Source organism: Anabas testudineus, chromosome 16 (assembly GCF_900324465.2).
Source record: "Anabas testudineus chromosome 16, fAnaTes1.2, whole genome shotgun sequence".
In the NCBI taxonomy this organism is placed as follows: Eukaryota; Metazoa; Chordata; class Actinopteri; order Anabantiformes; family Anabantidae; genus Anabas; species Anabas testudineus.
This window is the reverse complement of record NC_046625.1, coordinates 12,713,026-12,730,580: the sequence shown is the minus strand read 5'-3', so window position 1 is coordinate 12,730,580 and position 17,555 is coordinate 12,713,026. Positions and strand designations below refer to the sequence as shown.

Sequence of the window (17,555 nt, the reverse complement as noted above, 5' to 3'; positions counted from 1 at the left end):
ACCTTCACATAAGGTACTTCTTTTTTAACCGCTTTAACACCTTGACACTGTTACTGTTACTCTCAATCGATGCACATCTCTTAATAATAGCTCACTGCTGATGCCAATATATACTTGATACAGAAAATACTAGGTCAAGTCTTACATCACATTTCTAGTTTATCTACCAGTCACGTTTAGCAGCAAAACTGAAAACAAAAGCATTCGTTTCAAGGCTAGTGTTGTGAATTCCACAAAGTTTTCTATTCTCTTTCCCAGCTCTGTTTCCTCTGTGACTTCCCTTCCCCCTTCACCCAGCTGCTGTCAGTAAGTCCACACTGTGTCCAGGGCTCCATATCTTTTAACAACATTCACATTCATGATTCCCACAGGGAATGGCATCCAGCTGGTCTGGATCACAGTGCTGGGATACGACTAGACTCTCACAAGGTCTGTGAGTGGAAAGCTTTTTAACAGGAGGACGCAGTCAAATAAATAATTTCAGAAGTGGGACTGTAAAATAAGCATACTTCTAGTGTTTTGTATTATTGTATACAATAATTTCCTAGCAGTGTTGTTGGCTTTCCATATTCAGAGAACTGCACATGAAACCGGCATAGTAAAATTATGACCTTGCAAAGCCTGTTTCAGCTGACTGCAGTTTCTGCTTGTCATGCTACAGGATGCCTGACATAGAGAACAGCACTATATGTCTGGAGCTACGTGATTGTTTTTAGGATCTTGTCCCTTGTTATGAATGTTATATTAAATTTGCTTGTTAATGTGTATCTTTCTCATCAACCCCAATTCCTCACCACAGCCTCAGCAGCACAACTCTCAAGGTTAGAGCGAATCCTTTTTGTGACCAGTGAGACAGAGGTTAAAATACCACAGGGTCTACACTAACACACAGCATGTGGCCGCAGGCCTGCAGCTGTTCACAGCACCACAGTGATACTAAAACTTACAGAAGGTAACAAGCAGTGGTAAGAAATCTGTGACTTACTGTGGCCTTCTCTCAACAGTTAGGTCTGTATATCATATAGGTTTAGTGCTTCATATCTATTGGAGAAGTATTAAAATCTTAAATTAAACAGCTGACATGCAACTAAAACTGAAAATATATTCCAATGAGCTAACACATATCAATAATAGTCACCTATGTTGACAAGGACATCTTCCGTGTATCACAGGATGAATTCTGACAGCTCTCTCTAAACACCTTGCCTTCTGCCTTCAGCTTGTCAGTTAGCGCCAGAGAGGTGAGGCCCATCCCTCTTGTAAAAAAGAAAACCAACCAGGGTTTGGCAATTTCCTGCCAGTCAGTCACGTAGCAGGCAATCCCCTAAATGGACAGCCAGGGGAATCTGCTGGCTGCCTCTTTAAATCTGTACTTTGTTTTTGTAGTAAAATCACTTGTGTGTAGGTAAGATGCTCATCTAGGGCCGACAGAGCTGCCTACCAAACAGAAGGGTGGGACAGAGGGGCGAGTGAGAGAGCGAGACAATGAGATAGAGCAAGAGAGAGACCAGGGGTGAGGGGAGATTAGATGGCTTCTAGTGTCTCCTCCCCACATCATGAGACCAAGACAGCAAGTGCTCATTTATCAGTGTCTCTCTTAGAGCTGTCCAGCTGACAGAGCAGTGCAATCTGTTTATTAATTTAATTAGCCTGCATCCGAAAAGGCCAGAGAGTGTCAAAGTACAGAAGCAGGTCAAAGGGCTGAGGGGCCACTGAACAAGCCTTAGTGGTGATGGCTGTAAACAGGACAGAGAAAGAAGACAAAAGAAAGGGACCCTGCATGACTAGAGGATTGACATAATCCACAGTTTTAAGATCATACTGTTCTTTTTCAACTAAATTTAATATAACACACATAAGACATTTATACCTATCCCATTTTAGAAACAAATCTCAGAAAGGAAAACATCAAAAAAACATCCTACAGGTAAGACAACAAACTATTTAAATGGGTCGCAGGTCAGCAAATACAAATTAATCAACAGAGTTTAAAGGAAGAGCAAGAAAACTCATACCGTTACACCAGCTTATTCCTGAAGATCTCTGCAGTGTGTAGCGTCTGCTACTGCTCCATCTGAAGCTGTGACACAGCTGAGTTAAAATCAGCTCAGTCAAAACTTAAGTCTTTGTATCCAGAACCACAGTGACGCAACTAAGGGACGTTAAGAGAGCGATGATGAGCAGGCTGTGATTCTCAAACACCTTCATCAGCTCCCTAATGACTCTTTAACACATGGTTGTATTTCCCCAGACTGTGCTAAGCACAAGAACTTAACCACCCCATGCATTCTACTCTAATAACACACACACATACACATTTTTTCCTGCAGCAACATGGCCGCCACGGAAAACAGTCATTAAATCAGTGCAGGTGTTAGCCTGTGGCGGTACAGGGCACTCACACATGGGCACAAAGTCTGCCCTTGCACTGTCTGCCCTGTTGTTGTTAAAAATCACAGCAAAGTCACAACATGAAGATGAACAGCCCGTGACACCATAAAGACACGGTCAGCTACTTCCAGGGTATATGTATACATTAAAAGCTTATATATCTGTAATCACATGCATTTGATGCCACATTTCATGCATTCTGACAGTGTACTGAAAGTAGTAAGCCTATTGATTTTCCATTGTTAAAACACCACCCCCGATTCAGTCATCTTTTGCCCGGAGGGAAGCTATCTCCTCTCAGACCTTTGCCCCCTGACCTCTCTGCTTCCACTGCTTTTTTAGGTCTCTCTCATTTATGTGGTTACAGAGATACCAGGTGATCACCCATTAATGATATTTATTAATGGCTGCTTCCTCTTTGACACGGGGGGCTTTGAGTGATGTCCCCGTGAGTGCTCTGGGCACATCCTGCGAACACACTCAAGTTTCTTCTCACCAGATGACTTCATATCTATTAACCCTGGGAGAAGAAAGCAAGAGCATGGAGCAGGTACAAAGGGAAGAGACCACACCCGACTGAGGATGGGTAAATCAAACTCAGTGAGGTCAGGGTGAGCACTTTTATTCCCCTTAAAAGTGGAGCAGTGTACTATCAGGGGACCTGTGGCCCTCTGGCGCCTTACAGCAGGTTAGAAAGATTTAACCAGTCTGTGGAGTCATAGTTTAAGTGCCAAAAGATCCAAATGGAGCTCTTTCGCTTCGCATTAAAGACTCCAGAGAGGAACACTAAAGCTCCTGCCTGTCTCTGTCAGCCTTTTGTTGACACTGCACTATCATTGTAGCAGGTTCAGTGATGATGTGTGTCCACACAGTATTTCTAACTGCACAATATATCATAGCTGTAACACTTCTGGCAGTATTTTGTATACCTACTGTAGGCCCCTTAACTCACAATCTAAACCCTGCATGGGTTCACCATCTGCAGTTCAATGAAACAGTTTAGTTTCGCTGCTTTGCCAAGCACTCAGAGGATCTAATTCCATCCTCCTCATCTCCACCATCACCACTACCCACCAGCGCCTGCCTGCAAAACCCACTCTCTGTCCCCTAAAACTCCACACCCCCATTAGTTCAATTTTATTAGATTTCCCTGTCGCCCAGAGAGGCAGTAACATCCCCCCCCCTCTCTCTCACTCTCCCTCACACACACACCTCTTCCCTGTTCCTCCACCCCCTCTCCCTCTGCTTGCCAAGAGCTGGGGACTGTTAAACTGATTTCCTCAGGGAACAGCGAGGCAGACAGTCTGATGGGAGCGCTGGGCTGTAATGTCGCCCCTTCTCTCCTCTCCCAGGTTCTGGGCCAAACTGATCACAGCCGGGCCGAACAGAGCCTCCCTGTGGTTCCAGACACAGACAGGGAGATGGACATAGGCTGACTGTTCTGGCAGGACCAGACACTCTGATGGTGCACGGAGGAACCGTGGCAGTATAGGCGCAGCGAGACACACGCCCACTGAGGAGAATGCTCCAAAGCATTTGCTCATACTCTTGGCAGCTTCACCATCCTGTCAAGTAAATGGATGGGCCTCTGACTCCACTCTGTATATCCCCACTGTTCTTTCTCTTGTAAAGTCCTGCTCCAGTGCAGCCTACATGGCTATCACTACACCCATTGCCACAATGTTGAATACCAAGAATTCTTCAGATTGAATGACACAGACAGAGCATGAATAAAATAATAAACAAGAACATATGTCTTAGTTTGTGGCGTTAAAAATGACAGACAAATTATGCACAATCATGTAAATAAAAGTAACCTGACAGGTGACAACTTGAATCAAACATATCAGACCTCTAATGATTGTGTATTTTGGCTGAAAAGGAACTCCTAACTTCTCTCCCTCTCACTGTTTATATGTAAACTGTCACCTGTTTGTGTCTGGGGTTTCCATTCAAGCCTCGTCCTGCAATAATAAATACTCTGATCCATTTCTTGTATCAACATATTTGAGCTATTTCTATTAGCATGTGAATTAGCATTACACATTGTAAAGGCACCCAGAGGCACGAGATTCCTCTAGTGTTTCGACATGTCAAGTGACTAAGAGGCAATTCATTTTCCTTTCCAAGAGAAAACAGAGGTGGTTCCAAATTGTAAGCATTAACTGGTTTGAGAGATGAGGTAGTGACCTAACTGGTCAAAAGTGACTAAACTTTATCAGACTGAAAATCTCTGACCCAACAGACTGTAGTGTTTGAGAGGTTCATGGCTCAGGCTTGAGAGGGGCTCAGGGTGGCTGGATCAGTCCAGTCTGGCCCGTGTGGTGATGGCAGCTGGTTTACCCAAGCTTGGCTCTGCTGGAGCCCCGTCCCATTCACGGGCCCTGAACCATGACCAATTGGTCTTCACATACACCTCCCGTCAGCGCAGCTAAAACAACACGCAGCCATCCAAAGACAAACAGATGCGACACCCTGTGCCACAACTGCCACTCTCACCCACAACCTAAACCACAGATACAGAAAACACAAGGTTAGACATCGCTGCACATGCACTGTGTAGCTACTCAAATTTCCTTGCACAGCCAGTCCTTAAAAGACCCCACTCAACTTTAAACTCTGAGCTGTAAATATTTTCTTTTACATTGCAAAAACAATACAGACACCTTAGGATCCCTCAGTCTCGTCATTTCAGTGACATTGCATCAGTTAGCTTCATAGCCTGTCAAATGAGAAGGAGAACATGTTGAATACTACACTTTACCTTTGACATCCTATTACTATTTACTGTACAGTTTGTCTCTCTGGTCAGACGAATCAAACACTTTGGCCCTGGCAAACATTGGCACAGTAGAAGGAGAGCGGGGGCCCCTCTCTGGTCTATCTCCAACACTGATAAACTGGCAGATGCGCATTGATCTTCAGTGCTACACTCCACTGTACTGAGACCATTCGCCTCTATGGCAATAGCAAGAAAAATCACGTTTATCATCTACAATATGTAATCTTAAAAAAACACAGTGACATTTAACATATGTATCTATTGTATTGTATCTTATTATATTGAGAAAGATGTTTCTTCAGCCCTGTGTCCCTGTTGGACTGCTCTTTATCACATATCCATATCCAAATGTTTACTTATCTACCCACACATATGTACATAACAGATCTGTATCAACAAGTATGTGCAAACTCTAACTTCACGGTTTGTTTTAGCCCACTTAGTCCACAGACGTGTTTTGACTCCAGCAACCATGATTACCGTGAGTGGGTGCCAATGCAATGAAAGGGAGGCATTTGCACACACACACATTTCACATTTGCAGTGAAACATATACAGCGCGCATTTTCTGGAGGCCAGTGAAACAGCATGCAGATTCAGCTGTACTCTTACCTCACTGTCCCTCTCCAGTGACATCATATCCTGACAATGCCACCATTCATACAGATGTTGCTTAGAAAACCTAGAGTAAGACTCCTATTGTTTGTGCTGCTCCTCCTCACAACAACAGGTTTACCCAGAGGTGCTCCCCCACTACAGAGGAAGAAAATGAATGGAACACGTAATAGAGTTACCATGTACGTTAATAGTTTAACTGCTTACAAATGTCATCATAGTGAGCTAATCGCTCATTCAATCACTGTGTAGCAGAGCAGAAAGCTGACACATCTGTGGCTGCTTCCCAGTTTTCTTTCTGGCAATTGTGGAAAGAATATTCATGTAACATTATCCATTTTCACTTGTTAGCTTTTTAGGCCAAAATGTGATATTCAAGCCCATTAACCCAAATGCCTGTTACAATTCTGTGACTGTACTGAAATATTAGAACAGTAAGGGTTGTGTAAATGAAATGTAAAAAGCTGCATTAGTGTGCTAGAAACACTTTGATTATTGGTCCTCCCGTGTCCTATGAAATGTTTCTTTAAGAGACGCACTGTTTTTTCCCTCCTCAAGTAAAAAGGAGTACATTTAGAGCATGCCAGGAATTATGTCATCCACCCATCTAGTGCCAGCTCCACAGCCAAGAGAGCTGCAATGAAGGAACATATAGTATTGTTTACCTCATAAAAAACTCAGCACCTAGCCCGATGCTTAGTGACAAATTTATTGTCCTTAGTAACAATGTAAACAATAGATAATTGGAAGATAACAAATAACACATTTTCATACACCAGCACCAAACGGTTTCAAGGCCTCTCTGTCTGAAATTAGCAGGCAGGCAGGATGTGTGGAAAGCATGGAGCTGATTTAAAAGGAACACAAAAACAATGCCAAAGTGCACCACTTTGAAAGGGGTCCCACTGACATGAGCTGAGTCATGTCCCCTAGTTGGCACTCGCAGATGTTATTTAGAACTAGTGTGATAAGGGCTTGTTTGGGCTTCCCTTATTACAGATTAGAAATGATAGGGAGTGTCTTTCATCATGAAAATAGACCTATCAAGCAATCAGAGCATGAAAGAAGGTTTTTATAGAGGAGAATACAGTGTATGTGCATAATGACTGCATGCTTACCATGTACATCATGACATATGCATCATAATCTATGTGTGTAGATCTAATTTCTTTGTGATGTTTCTTAGTACCTTACAGTCTGTATGCATGAGTACATGTGTTTGTGCCTGTGTAAATATGTGACACTATGCAACAAGGATGACACAGAGCTGAAGCAGGTTGTGTGTGTGTGTGTGTGTGAGAGTGTATGTGTGGTGTGAGAGAGAGAGGGCCTGTGGAGAACTGACTCTGAGAGCTGACGTAATGCTTTGGCCGGCGTGCTGTGGAACTTGGCCTCCTCTCTGCAGCGTTTCCTCCACGCCGCGAGGGTCAACTATCCCACAACCTCCAGCACACAACATGCACCATTCAATTCCCCAGACCACAACAGAGCAGAACACAACCACACCCAGCACCATGAGCACCCAGTCCTTCACAAGACACAAACAAACTAAAAAAAAAAAAAGGACACTCGAACCAAAAGTAATAAAACACACAGCAACACTCCCAGACAGCAAGCGAAAAGCAGGGAGGTTACCAAGGGAGAACATAGAAGCCAGTTACAGTCTGTAGAACCTAAATGATCGCACTTAAGGAGAAAATCATAGATAGAGGATAACAAAGATTGGCACTGATGCAGATCCAGTCTTTGGCCCAGAGAGCACAAACAGAGAGCTTAGAGCGAGATATGAGTCCCCAAGGGGCCACAGCAGTCCTTTGGCTCATTAACTATTTACACCAGAGACAGGCCTCCGTGCTGCTCTGGCCCACCACAAAATCAATTAGCCTTCATTAGCCAAGGCTCTGGGCATGCTTTCTCTGGCAGGGGAGGGTTAATCCAGCTACCGAGGCTTCCAGTTACAAGAGAATATGGAGCAATCACCAGGACACACATATGGGCATACATGCATGCACCCATTGAGAGGGGTACAGGAAACCAGGCTGAGCAGAAGTCCTTTCATGTCAGTCACAAAGAATTCTTCCAATTTCTCACCCTCATTCACTGTTTGGTGTTTTGGAATATCAATACCATCTCTCGCCTTTCAGCTCCCAACTCACTCTGTCTGTCTATCTGTTTCCTTCATGTCTATCAAAGTCCCACTCAGTCCCCTTCTCCGCTCTCACAATGTAAACGTTGAGAAGAAAGAGTGCATCCAGTTCTGTACCTCGGGGGTGTGGGGTTACAGTGTGGAGATTTCCCATTGGCGGAAAGTCAACATGGTTGGGGTAATGTGATTAGAGCCGGATTGAGAACGTCACAGGGGACACATGGGTCTGATCATGGCCCAGTTATCCGATAGTGAGTCCGTATTTATCGACCCGGCCCAGGCGCGGATATTACAGACATTAGAGCCCCTGTCTATTCTTATGAAACCCATGCTGGCGATCACACCTTGATAACACAATTAGTGTCTCACTTTCTGTGCACAATCGCGGAATTCCATCAGTTGTGTTCAGACATCAGGGAGCAGAATCTCAATTGATCCACATTCGGTTGCTGTGTCTCTATATCTGAATGGCCAACTAACCAGAAAGTTGTACGGTGCAAGGGGCGAGCGGCCATTTAGCGACTGCATATGTTTCTGGGAGGCCTAACAGAGCATTTACAATCCGGTTCCACAGATAGGAGGAGAAAAAAAAAAAAGAGTAAGATGTGTCTGGATGACGGCCAGAGGAGAGAGATAAGCCTAGTACACTAATATTGTGTTACCCCAGTGTGTTACCATAGGAACAGTTAAAGAGATTCAAAAGACTACAAAGATGATCAATCTTTGAGAGAGAAGGAGGAAGAGGGAGAATTAAATGCCCTGGGAATGCTCCCACTCTCCTCTATCAGAGCAATAACTCTTCTAATGACCTCTGCTACCTCCTCTCTCTCTTTCCCCCCCTCCACAAGATGTTTCTCTCCAGCAAACTCACAAAGAGCAGCCAGTGCTTTTCATTATGGTCTGTGATTTTTTTGATAGCCAAGTCATGGCACTTGCTCTCACGTCTATGGAGCCTTTTTCATTTTGAGAGCTATTTATTGTGAAAACAACGGTTGGCCGCTGGTCGTGTTGCTACAGTATTAATCAGTTCGTATCACCTAGTGTAACTGTTTAGCCATATGACATTGATCAGAGATATACTGTCAGTCTTGGCATTTGTACTATAGCAAAACAAAAGCAGGCTAAGTGGAAGATCTCTGTCTCTTCAAGCTTTTCCTTCTCTCTCTGTTCGACTGTCAAACCCGTGTCCTTTCTGTCTCTCCTTTGTCAGTTACGTCTCATTCCCACCGCTCCAACTGACTGCTTTTATGAAAGATGAGGTCATTTGATTTTTTCCCTGCTGCGTTAAACTAGTGCTAACAAGTTGCAGGACCTACAGAACATGTTCTGTACATTAAGATATACATCAGGCAGTCACTGGGCAGCTCAGCCACCACCACATAAAGGGCCCTTTATTCAGCCAGAGTCTCCAGTGCTGCACTGGCAGGTTCAGACACAGCTTTGATTACACACCAAATGATGAAATACACACAGACCTAAGAGCACAGCTTTTCTGGCACAGCCCAGTGGAAAAGAGAGTTGCAACACTTTGAGTTCAAGCGTGCACACTCGAGAATGTGTGAGCATAAATGTGTATATCCATGTGAATACACGTATATACTCACCAGTTTGGCTTCTGAGTGCATGGAGGGAATGTGGGTGGAGGAACAGGAGCTGCTGTGGGTGGGACCTTGCATACCCATCATATTGGAGCCCATGGACATTTGTCTCTCCATCTGAAGATTGTAACACAATGAGAAGAGTCATACAGCTGTATCATGCTGCATTGTATTCCTATAGCACAAAACCTTTTGAGCTTAAATTAATGCATTTAAACTATATTTGGCATTGGTTTATTTATGGCGAGCTGTGTCCTAACAAAATGTTATCACTGCTTTAAAAAAAAAAAAGCATTAGCACGACTAGGACAAGATAATGGGGATGAGATGGGAGAGCATGAGAACCTGATTTCACATGACAGTCTGCCCTGTGCACAGTGCTATGTGATGATAACTGGAGCTGACCCAAAACAGGAAGCCAGCACAGAGGGACTTAACACAGGAAACCGGTGCAACAGGGGTGTGTGTGTGTGTGTTTCTGATAATAGTGTGCTGTCAGTCAGACACATCAAACCCTAGCCACTCTCGGTGCAGCATGTGTTAATAAGGTGAACAAGATGCAAGCGGGTATATGTTAGTTATATGAATGTCACTGGTTATTCGTGTGTGCTGGTGTAGTCTGTCCCTGACTGACCCTGATCATTGTGACACAGCTGAGACCTGAATGTGAGGAAATACAGATGGCCAGAGTCACAGGTGTGAGAGGTGACCTGCGTGGTGTGATGATGTGAGCAGCATATTCGAGAAAAGAAGAATATTTTGTGCGAGTGTCGTGTGTGAGCGAGCTGCTGTGGCCTCCCAGCTGCTGAACTCTGGGTGGTGTGGTAGTCTCCATGGGGAAATGGACCTTCGTCACCCTCCCACTGCCTGACCCCCACTACCCCTTTCTCCGCAGAGACTCAGGGCTAGAATCTGACACACAGCCTTAATTGCACTAAGTGTGTTTTGTGTAAAAATATCACCCAAACCTGCACCCCTTTCCTGAACCGTCAATCTTCCCTAAAATCTCTTAGCTCTTAATTTAATAAACATGGGAGTTTTTTTTTTCATACCATAAACATGGGCTATCTTGTGTTACAATAAAAACACATGTTGTATCATTAGAATCCTGATACGAGGAACTTTCTCCGAGTTGTTATCATTCTTTGCTTCCCAGTGTGGTGCACTAAATCTTGTTCCCTTGATTACAATAAAGTCTAAACTCTAGACCCAGACGAAGAATTCTTCCTTTATGCAAAAGACGACTTCCTTCTGTGTCATTAAATAGTGAAGCTGCAAAACTGCAAACCCACACGTTTTCTGTGCAGATTGAATGTACACTGTCGTCACTCACTATATGAGTCAGTAAGTTTACTGCCACCTGTGAAAGTGCACCCATGAGTGAATGTGCTCTGTGCTCCGTTGTTGTACTCACGGGCATCAGCACAGCAGAGGAGCCAGGCATGGTCGGGTCTGGCAGAGTTCCAGGCATGGAGGCTGGCAGAGGCTGTCTCTGTCTGTTTCGTAGGTGCAGCAGTGAGGACAGAGAGCCGGGGACAGGCCTGAGAGGACATACACAGAGGACTTAATCAAAGCTCATTATTCATTATGCATTGTTTTGCCATATAGGCTCAAACGAGCTTCCACCAATTTGGTGCTAATTTCACTGCAACTTTACTTTTATGAAGCATCTATAACTGATGTTTCAACGCATAATGACAGATTGGTAACACAGTATAACACAGAGGTAATCAAATTTAATATCATTTGCTGTCATACATTTGCTTCTCCTTTTTATAGTTTTATCAGTGGACAGACCTAACTCACTTGTCATGAGAATAAATAAGTAAATAAATAAAGAGAATGCATCATTGCCAAACTGAGTAAAGCTGCTACGTTGTCACATTTATTCAACCATTGTGTTATAAACCGTTTCTTTGGGTTTTATATACTCCTCACCTATGAACTACTACATGTTTAAAAGCGGAAGTTGACAAAAAGCTATTGATCATCCATATAAAGTAAAGGACCAACTCTGTCACAGATCCCTTCATGATTTTTAAAAAAGTATCTTTGACAATTGCTTTTTTTCACAAAACTCTGAACTGACAGCAGCACTATGACTGAACAATTGGCAAGTGAAAACAAAAACAGTAATTTCACATAATTCATAAACATTTGGGAGCAAATATTTTCCCTGATTTCTTTTGTTTTTATTTTTATTACGTGTTTCTGCAGCTACAAAGTCAGATAAAAAAAAGAGTTTGTGGCTCTGTGCTCATGCTACAGTTGAAAGTTGAGGCATCTTGGGAGTTTTTGGATCCACTTTAAACAGTTCATCTAGTACAATGGATGAATAATGATGATGGTGATGATGAATGAATAATATTTGTCATAACAACCATATGAGATGTGCTCGATGAGAGTCACATTTAGAAAAGGCTACAGCAGTAGAAGCCCTGTGGGGAAAATCTCCCTTTGTGACCACAAAAGCGTGTGTGGATCAACAGGGCTATCCACACTCGTGGCCACATAAATAAATCACATGTACGGACAAGGCTCAAGCTGAGTCTAAACTACTGACAGCAGTCCTGTCTTAGTCACTGCAGCCAGCCAAACACCCAGACTGCTCCATATGCACGGGGTGACATCATTTATACAACTGCCACCAAATCCTTGCTTGTAAGAACACTGATTCCCAGCTGCAGGGTGCTGCTACACCCACATGCATACAGTAACTACTCAGTCCCTCCAAAGGAGTTCCTACAAACACCAGCACTCACTACATAGTTCTTGAATAACAGAAGAGACCAGAAGAATTAATCCAGTTATTAGTACCATTAGTCAATAGTCAACGTCTTCAGCATTTATAAGTTTAGGTTAGATGTGTTTAACGGGTTAATGCAATGAATTGACCACATCACAGCCTGGATTACCGTAATAGTGAGTAGTGGGGGGAATGATGGCCAAATGGCAGGGGAGCACCAGAGCGCACGATCCCCCACCTGAATAAATACCTGTATTTTCCTAGAGCTAAATATGTGCATTTATGGTCCAGACATTTTAGATTGCTCCACACACACACACACACAGGCCCATTACCATCCTGATTGTGTGTCATTCCTGTCTAACATCCCAATTTATCACAATCACATTCATTTAACAGCACGTATGACATCTGAGCAACACTGCGAATCCAAACATTTCCACATGGGAAAAGTCATGAAAGTACAATGAGGTATGCAGTGTAGCTGTGCACTACGTCAACACAGTTTCCCTCTGTGTTTAGACTCTGCCAGTATTCGAAACGATGAAATAACAGTCACGAGGCAGTGGCAGTGACATGCTGTTGATTTTGCAGATAAAAAACTGTTGTGCTGGATTTTCAACCAGCATGATGTAGTAGATTTCTTTAGATTGAGAGTCAAATGAACATATCATTATGTTACATGTATTACACTATTAATGAGGCTGATTAATTCAAACTTAGAGGACAAAGTAAAAGAAAATAAGCCACAGCCTCAGAAAAAACTGATTAATCCTATTCTCAAAATTTAAATATAAAACATATAATATAAAACATTAGGAAAGTTAAATCATGGAAGCTTAATAAATAACATTTTTTAATAAAGATAAAAATCTCAGTTGTCCTTCGTGTCTGTCCTCACTCAAGTTCATTCAAAATAAAATGTACTAACAAAGAGCTCCTTGCAACAGTCAATAACTGGCAGAGGCTCATACACAGAACAGGTTCTCCCTTTCTGGAGAGGAGAGGTTACTCTGGAGCCTGAACTGTCTGCTAGCAAACGCTCATCTGCAGCAGAGCCTGTTTGTCCGGTGTGCGGCTTTGTGCTGGCTTTGCTGACTATTAAAGGTATTTTAGACTCATTGGAGGCAAAACCACTATTAGTAAATGGATATTGTTATAAATTCTTAATTCACTGACAACAATTGTAAATCAATTTATATCTTAAGCAACTTTTGCTGGTTCCAGCCTCTCAAATGTAATAACATTCAGCTTTGGCTTGTATTATATTGTCAGACATCATTTTTATTCCTCTTTTTATTACTATTGCCCTGATAAAGGGTGAGTGAGGTTAAAACTAGTAAGCATTTTTCATTATGTATGACAAAAAAAAAGGCTTTTAATATAACTTTACTTGTTGCTCGTGGCCTTTCATTTCCTTAATTGGTTGAGTATTTGGCAAATTAACATAAATATCGAGTGCAATGCATCATCCCAATACCAGTTTGTGGTGCAGGATTTCTAAAAGCATTATAATTTATTCCTCAGAAAACATGTTCCGACTTTCATCAGTTCTCTGGTTTCTGTGTTTATGTCTGTTTTCCTATAAAAACATAATGCATAATCCGGATTAGCAACTCGTGTTCGGAGTGTTTGAGTCTGTGTGTGTGCTAAAATAAGAGCATATGCCAGCATGTGAATGTGCACAAAGCTGTGTGAACATGTGTGTGTATGCATGTGAGTGAATAATGAGAGGCTGTGGCTCCACTGAGGGGATTGATAATAGCCTGGGCCGAGGGCCCCGGGGGAGAGCAGGTAGACACTCTGCAGTCCTGGCCCTGCACTCTCACATTACGCCTTGCTCTCAGCCGCCCAGCTCTCTTCCACAGTCCCCGCCCAAGAACCACCAGCACCACAGCACCCCTCCACCCACCCACCTTCACGCCGCTATGACATCACTGCTAGACCCCCTTCTCTCCCTGAGTCCCTCTCTTGGTTTTAATCTCTTCTTCCATAGTCTATTTCTCTAAGTTACCCTGCTATTTCCCCCCTGCTGGAGCAGAATGGACAGCCTCTCACGATCTTGTTAATCCTCTATAACTCTTCTGGAGCCCTCGGGGTGCTCACACCTCACCTCAAGCCCCTCTGGACTTGTTTGCACTAACCTACAAATCCTGCAGTCTGCACACACATTGAGCTTTTACTGTCCCAATCCCCACAGTCCCAACTCTGACTCAAGTACTCGGGACTTAAACACAAGGGGCTTGGCTGCCATCCAAGAGGAGCAAGAGAGAGGGAGAGAGAGGAGCACTCAGTCCACTGACTCATATCCTTCCCTTTCTGACTCTGCTCCAGCAATGATGTAATGCTCTTGGCTTTTCGCCCTCCCCCCACCCTGTGCCTGCCTACCCCCAGATTTCGTCCCTCACTTCTCTCTCCTCTCGTTTTTTTCCTTCGCTTTCCCTCCTCGGCTCGTCCAATATCACTGCACTCACTCCTCGATGGGTGAAGTCACTGCGAGCTCTGGGTAGACACAGCAGCTAAAAACTTTCGAACGTAACCAAAACAGCCCAGGGCCAAGTTCCAGACGTTCGGGAGACGGTGGTGCAGTCACCATGGGAACGGAGGTAAACAGAGGGAGAAACAAGGGCCTCAAACAGCTTGCAGCTGCCTGGCTCTCTGAGTAAACACTACACAGGACCTGCCCCTGATTTACTGCCTTTAATCACTGGTGGGAGGAGAGTGCCATGGGGTTTGGACTGAGGAAATAATACGAATCTGATCAAATAAATCAGCCCTAATGGGTTACGACACAAGCTGAGTTTTATTAGTGGGCTAGCTGGGAGGGTGCTGCACTGGGATGGATCTGGTATGGGGTGTCCTCACACTGGGAGCCCCAAGCTGAGTAAAGCCATGCCAAAATACAGTTGAAGAATGCCTGTGAATGACACTCTGGAGAAAATTTAGTTTGAGCGTTGCAGCATTTATTCATCAAATAGGAGTTTTGTTTTTACTTCACTAGATGTGAGTGACTGAGGACAGTGATGATGCGCTGTCTTGCGTTTTAGGTAAATGTAGAAAGCATAGAAACACATTCCTATCACCAGTGAATGAGAAAAACTCTTCAGTCACAACTGTATCATCTTGTTACGAGGTAACCTGGCATCTGTCAAGAGCACCTGACTGATGTTGCAACTTTTGGCACACACAGCCCCTTTCACTTTCAACTTCATCCTCTCCCTCTCTGTTGACTAATTATTAGCATGTTTGTGCCTCTCCTCCTTAGAGAACGTCTCTTCTTCTTTCCTGCCATCTGATTTCTGTCTTTCATTGTCAGTCCCATCACTCAGTTTCTCATTCAGTTTCCAGCTTTGCTTTCCTTTCTTAATCTCACTGCATTTTTCCACACCTTCATTCTCCTGATCCCATGTTATACATGGCTCCATCCAAACACGATCTCTCTTTTGCTTTCCTTGTGCAGACATGTTTTTTTTAATCTTCTACCCAACTACCTACCATCCTGGTAAAAAGAAAAACCCATGCCATCGTCCGATGCCTCCCTGCTCTCTCTCTTCCACCCTCCTTATCCTTCATTTCCTCTCCTCCATCTACCTCTGATCCCTTTCTTCCTCTCCTCTGTCCACCTCTGATCCCTCTTTTCCACACTTCCCTGTGTTGTGATCCCCTGCGTTCCCCTGAGCTGTGAGGCATGTCCCTGTGTGTGAGTTGCTTGTGCAGGAGCCTGCATGTGTGGTGGCCCTGGGGCAGGGATGACACAGGCCTGCTGGAATGAGAGGGAACAGAGTCTGGGCGTTCCTCTACAAATGCACTATTAAACCCACTGCAGTACACAGTGAGCTCATCTTAATTCAGGTCAGATGTACATACTGCATTCTTTTTCTTTCTTTCTTTCCTTTTTGTAATTGATCGCACTATACCTTTGTTTATTTGATCTTGTGTTTTCTTTACTTGCTACTACTCAATGTACAGTACATTAGCCCTTCAATTTATACACAGTCACTATTGCTAACACTTGCTTGTGGAGAAGGACATTTGTCAATTTGTGGCACGAGGGCAACTCAGGCATTCTCTAGAGGTCACTCAGGATGGACCTCCCTCCTTATCACCTTCTGAATGCAATCTAATCATAAACAATAATAAAGGAAGTTTTGTTTAAGTTTTGCAGTTCATGAGGGTCAAAGTATGACCATGGAAAACCCATAACTCTCCGCTGAGGTGTGGAGGCTTTCTCTGTGTTGGTGCTGGCACAGTGGGTGTAGAAATCAGCATCGTTGTTTTATCATGTGCATGTGATAAATGTGTTCCGCAATCTAAAAAATATATATTTATGCATTCTGGGATTTAAATAATTCACCGCTATTAGTTTATTGAACTGTGCAAAACAGGTGATAGAGCTAGATAGGCTGATTAAAGATATGCACAGGTTGCACAAAAATGGTGTTTTATTTTCTTTTAAGTTGTACATATTAACTGGAATAAAAAGAAATAGCAATAAATCGCATTGCATAGCAATGATCATAAATTGATATCATAATCAAAATCTATGTGGGAAAAGAAATGTCAAAAGGTTTAACAGAGTCAATGTGAATCTTTGAATACAAAGACTGGCAGGTGTCCTTATCCCATATGAGATCTTTTGTGGTTCTTACAGGTCAATCAGCATATTTAAAAAATATCACAAATATATCATCACACACATGGGCTTTACATGAAACTCTGTTGCTTTGGAGGCACACAGACCAACATCTATTTGTGCTACTTCCCCTAAAGGCAAAAACAAGGACCACAAGTAGCTGGCGGCTCTGAGGTGCGAAAAATATTGTGAATTTTAAGCTACATGGGAAACGAAACCACAAATTGACTTCCTTAAGAGCTTTGCATGATGTGACAGTCAAAATTAACGTTGCACACAGTATGCCTAGGGTGGGACATCACCAAACAAGACATATTTAAGTTCAGAGATAAATCTTCCACATATAAAACGAAAAGGAAAGAAAAACAGCACACCAATAGCAAACCACAAATGAGTAAGCTGGAGTATTTCAAAGTAAGATAAAAATGTCCATATCACATCTACACCAGAGTATAATGATAGAAAGGAGAAAACATTTAAAAATACTGTCTTGGTTACATGGTGACAAACCAACGCTGCCTGACATTTGCACTGAGTGGTTTTGAGGTTGCACCTTGTCTACTGTTCACACAGCCCTCAGCATCCATATCAGTTGAAGAATGTGTTCTCATTTAATAAAAACACCTGTTTTATAAAGAACCAAA

General features: G+C 43.2%; 1 protein-coding gene across 4 annotated transcripts in view; it reads right to left on the bottom strand.

The window, feature by feature from the left end:
• The window catches only part of creb5b (cAMP responsive element binding protein 5b), a 38,592-nt gene that overhangs the window by 6,762 nt on the left and 14,275 nt on the right, over positions 1–17,555 (bottom strand). For all 4 annotated transcript variants that reach the window (XM_026373145.1, XM_026373146.1, XM_026373147.1 and 1 more), the window contains exons 6-7: positions 10,947–11,073; positions 9,539–9,649 (exon numbers count right to left, since the gene is read on the bottom strand). In XM_026373145.1, the coding sequence (XP_026228930.1) occupies positions 9,539–9,649; positions 10,947–11,073 (238 nt within the window). The remainder of the gene's footprint in view (positions 1–9,538; positions 9,650–10,946; positions 11,074–17,555) is intronic.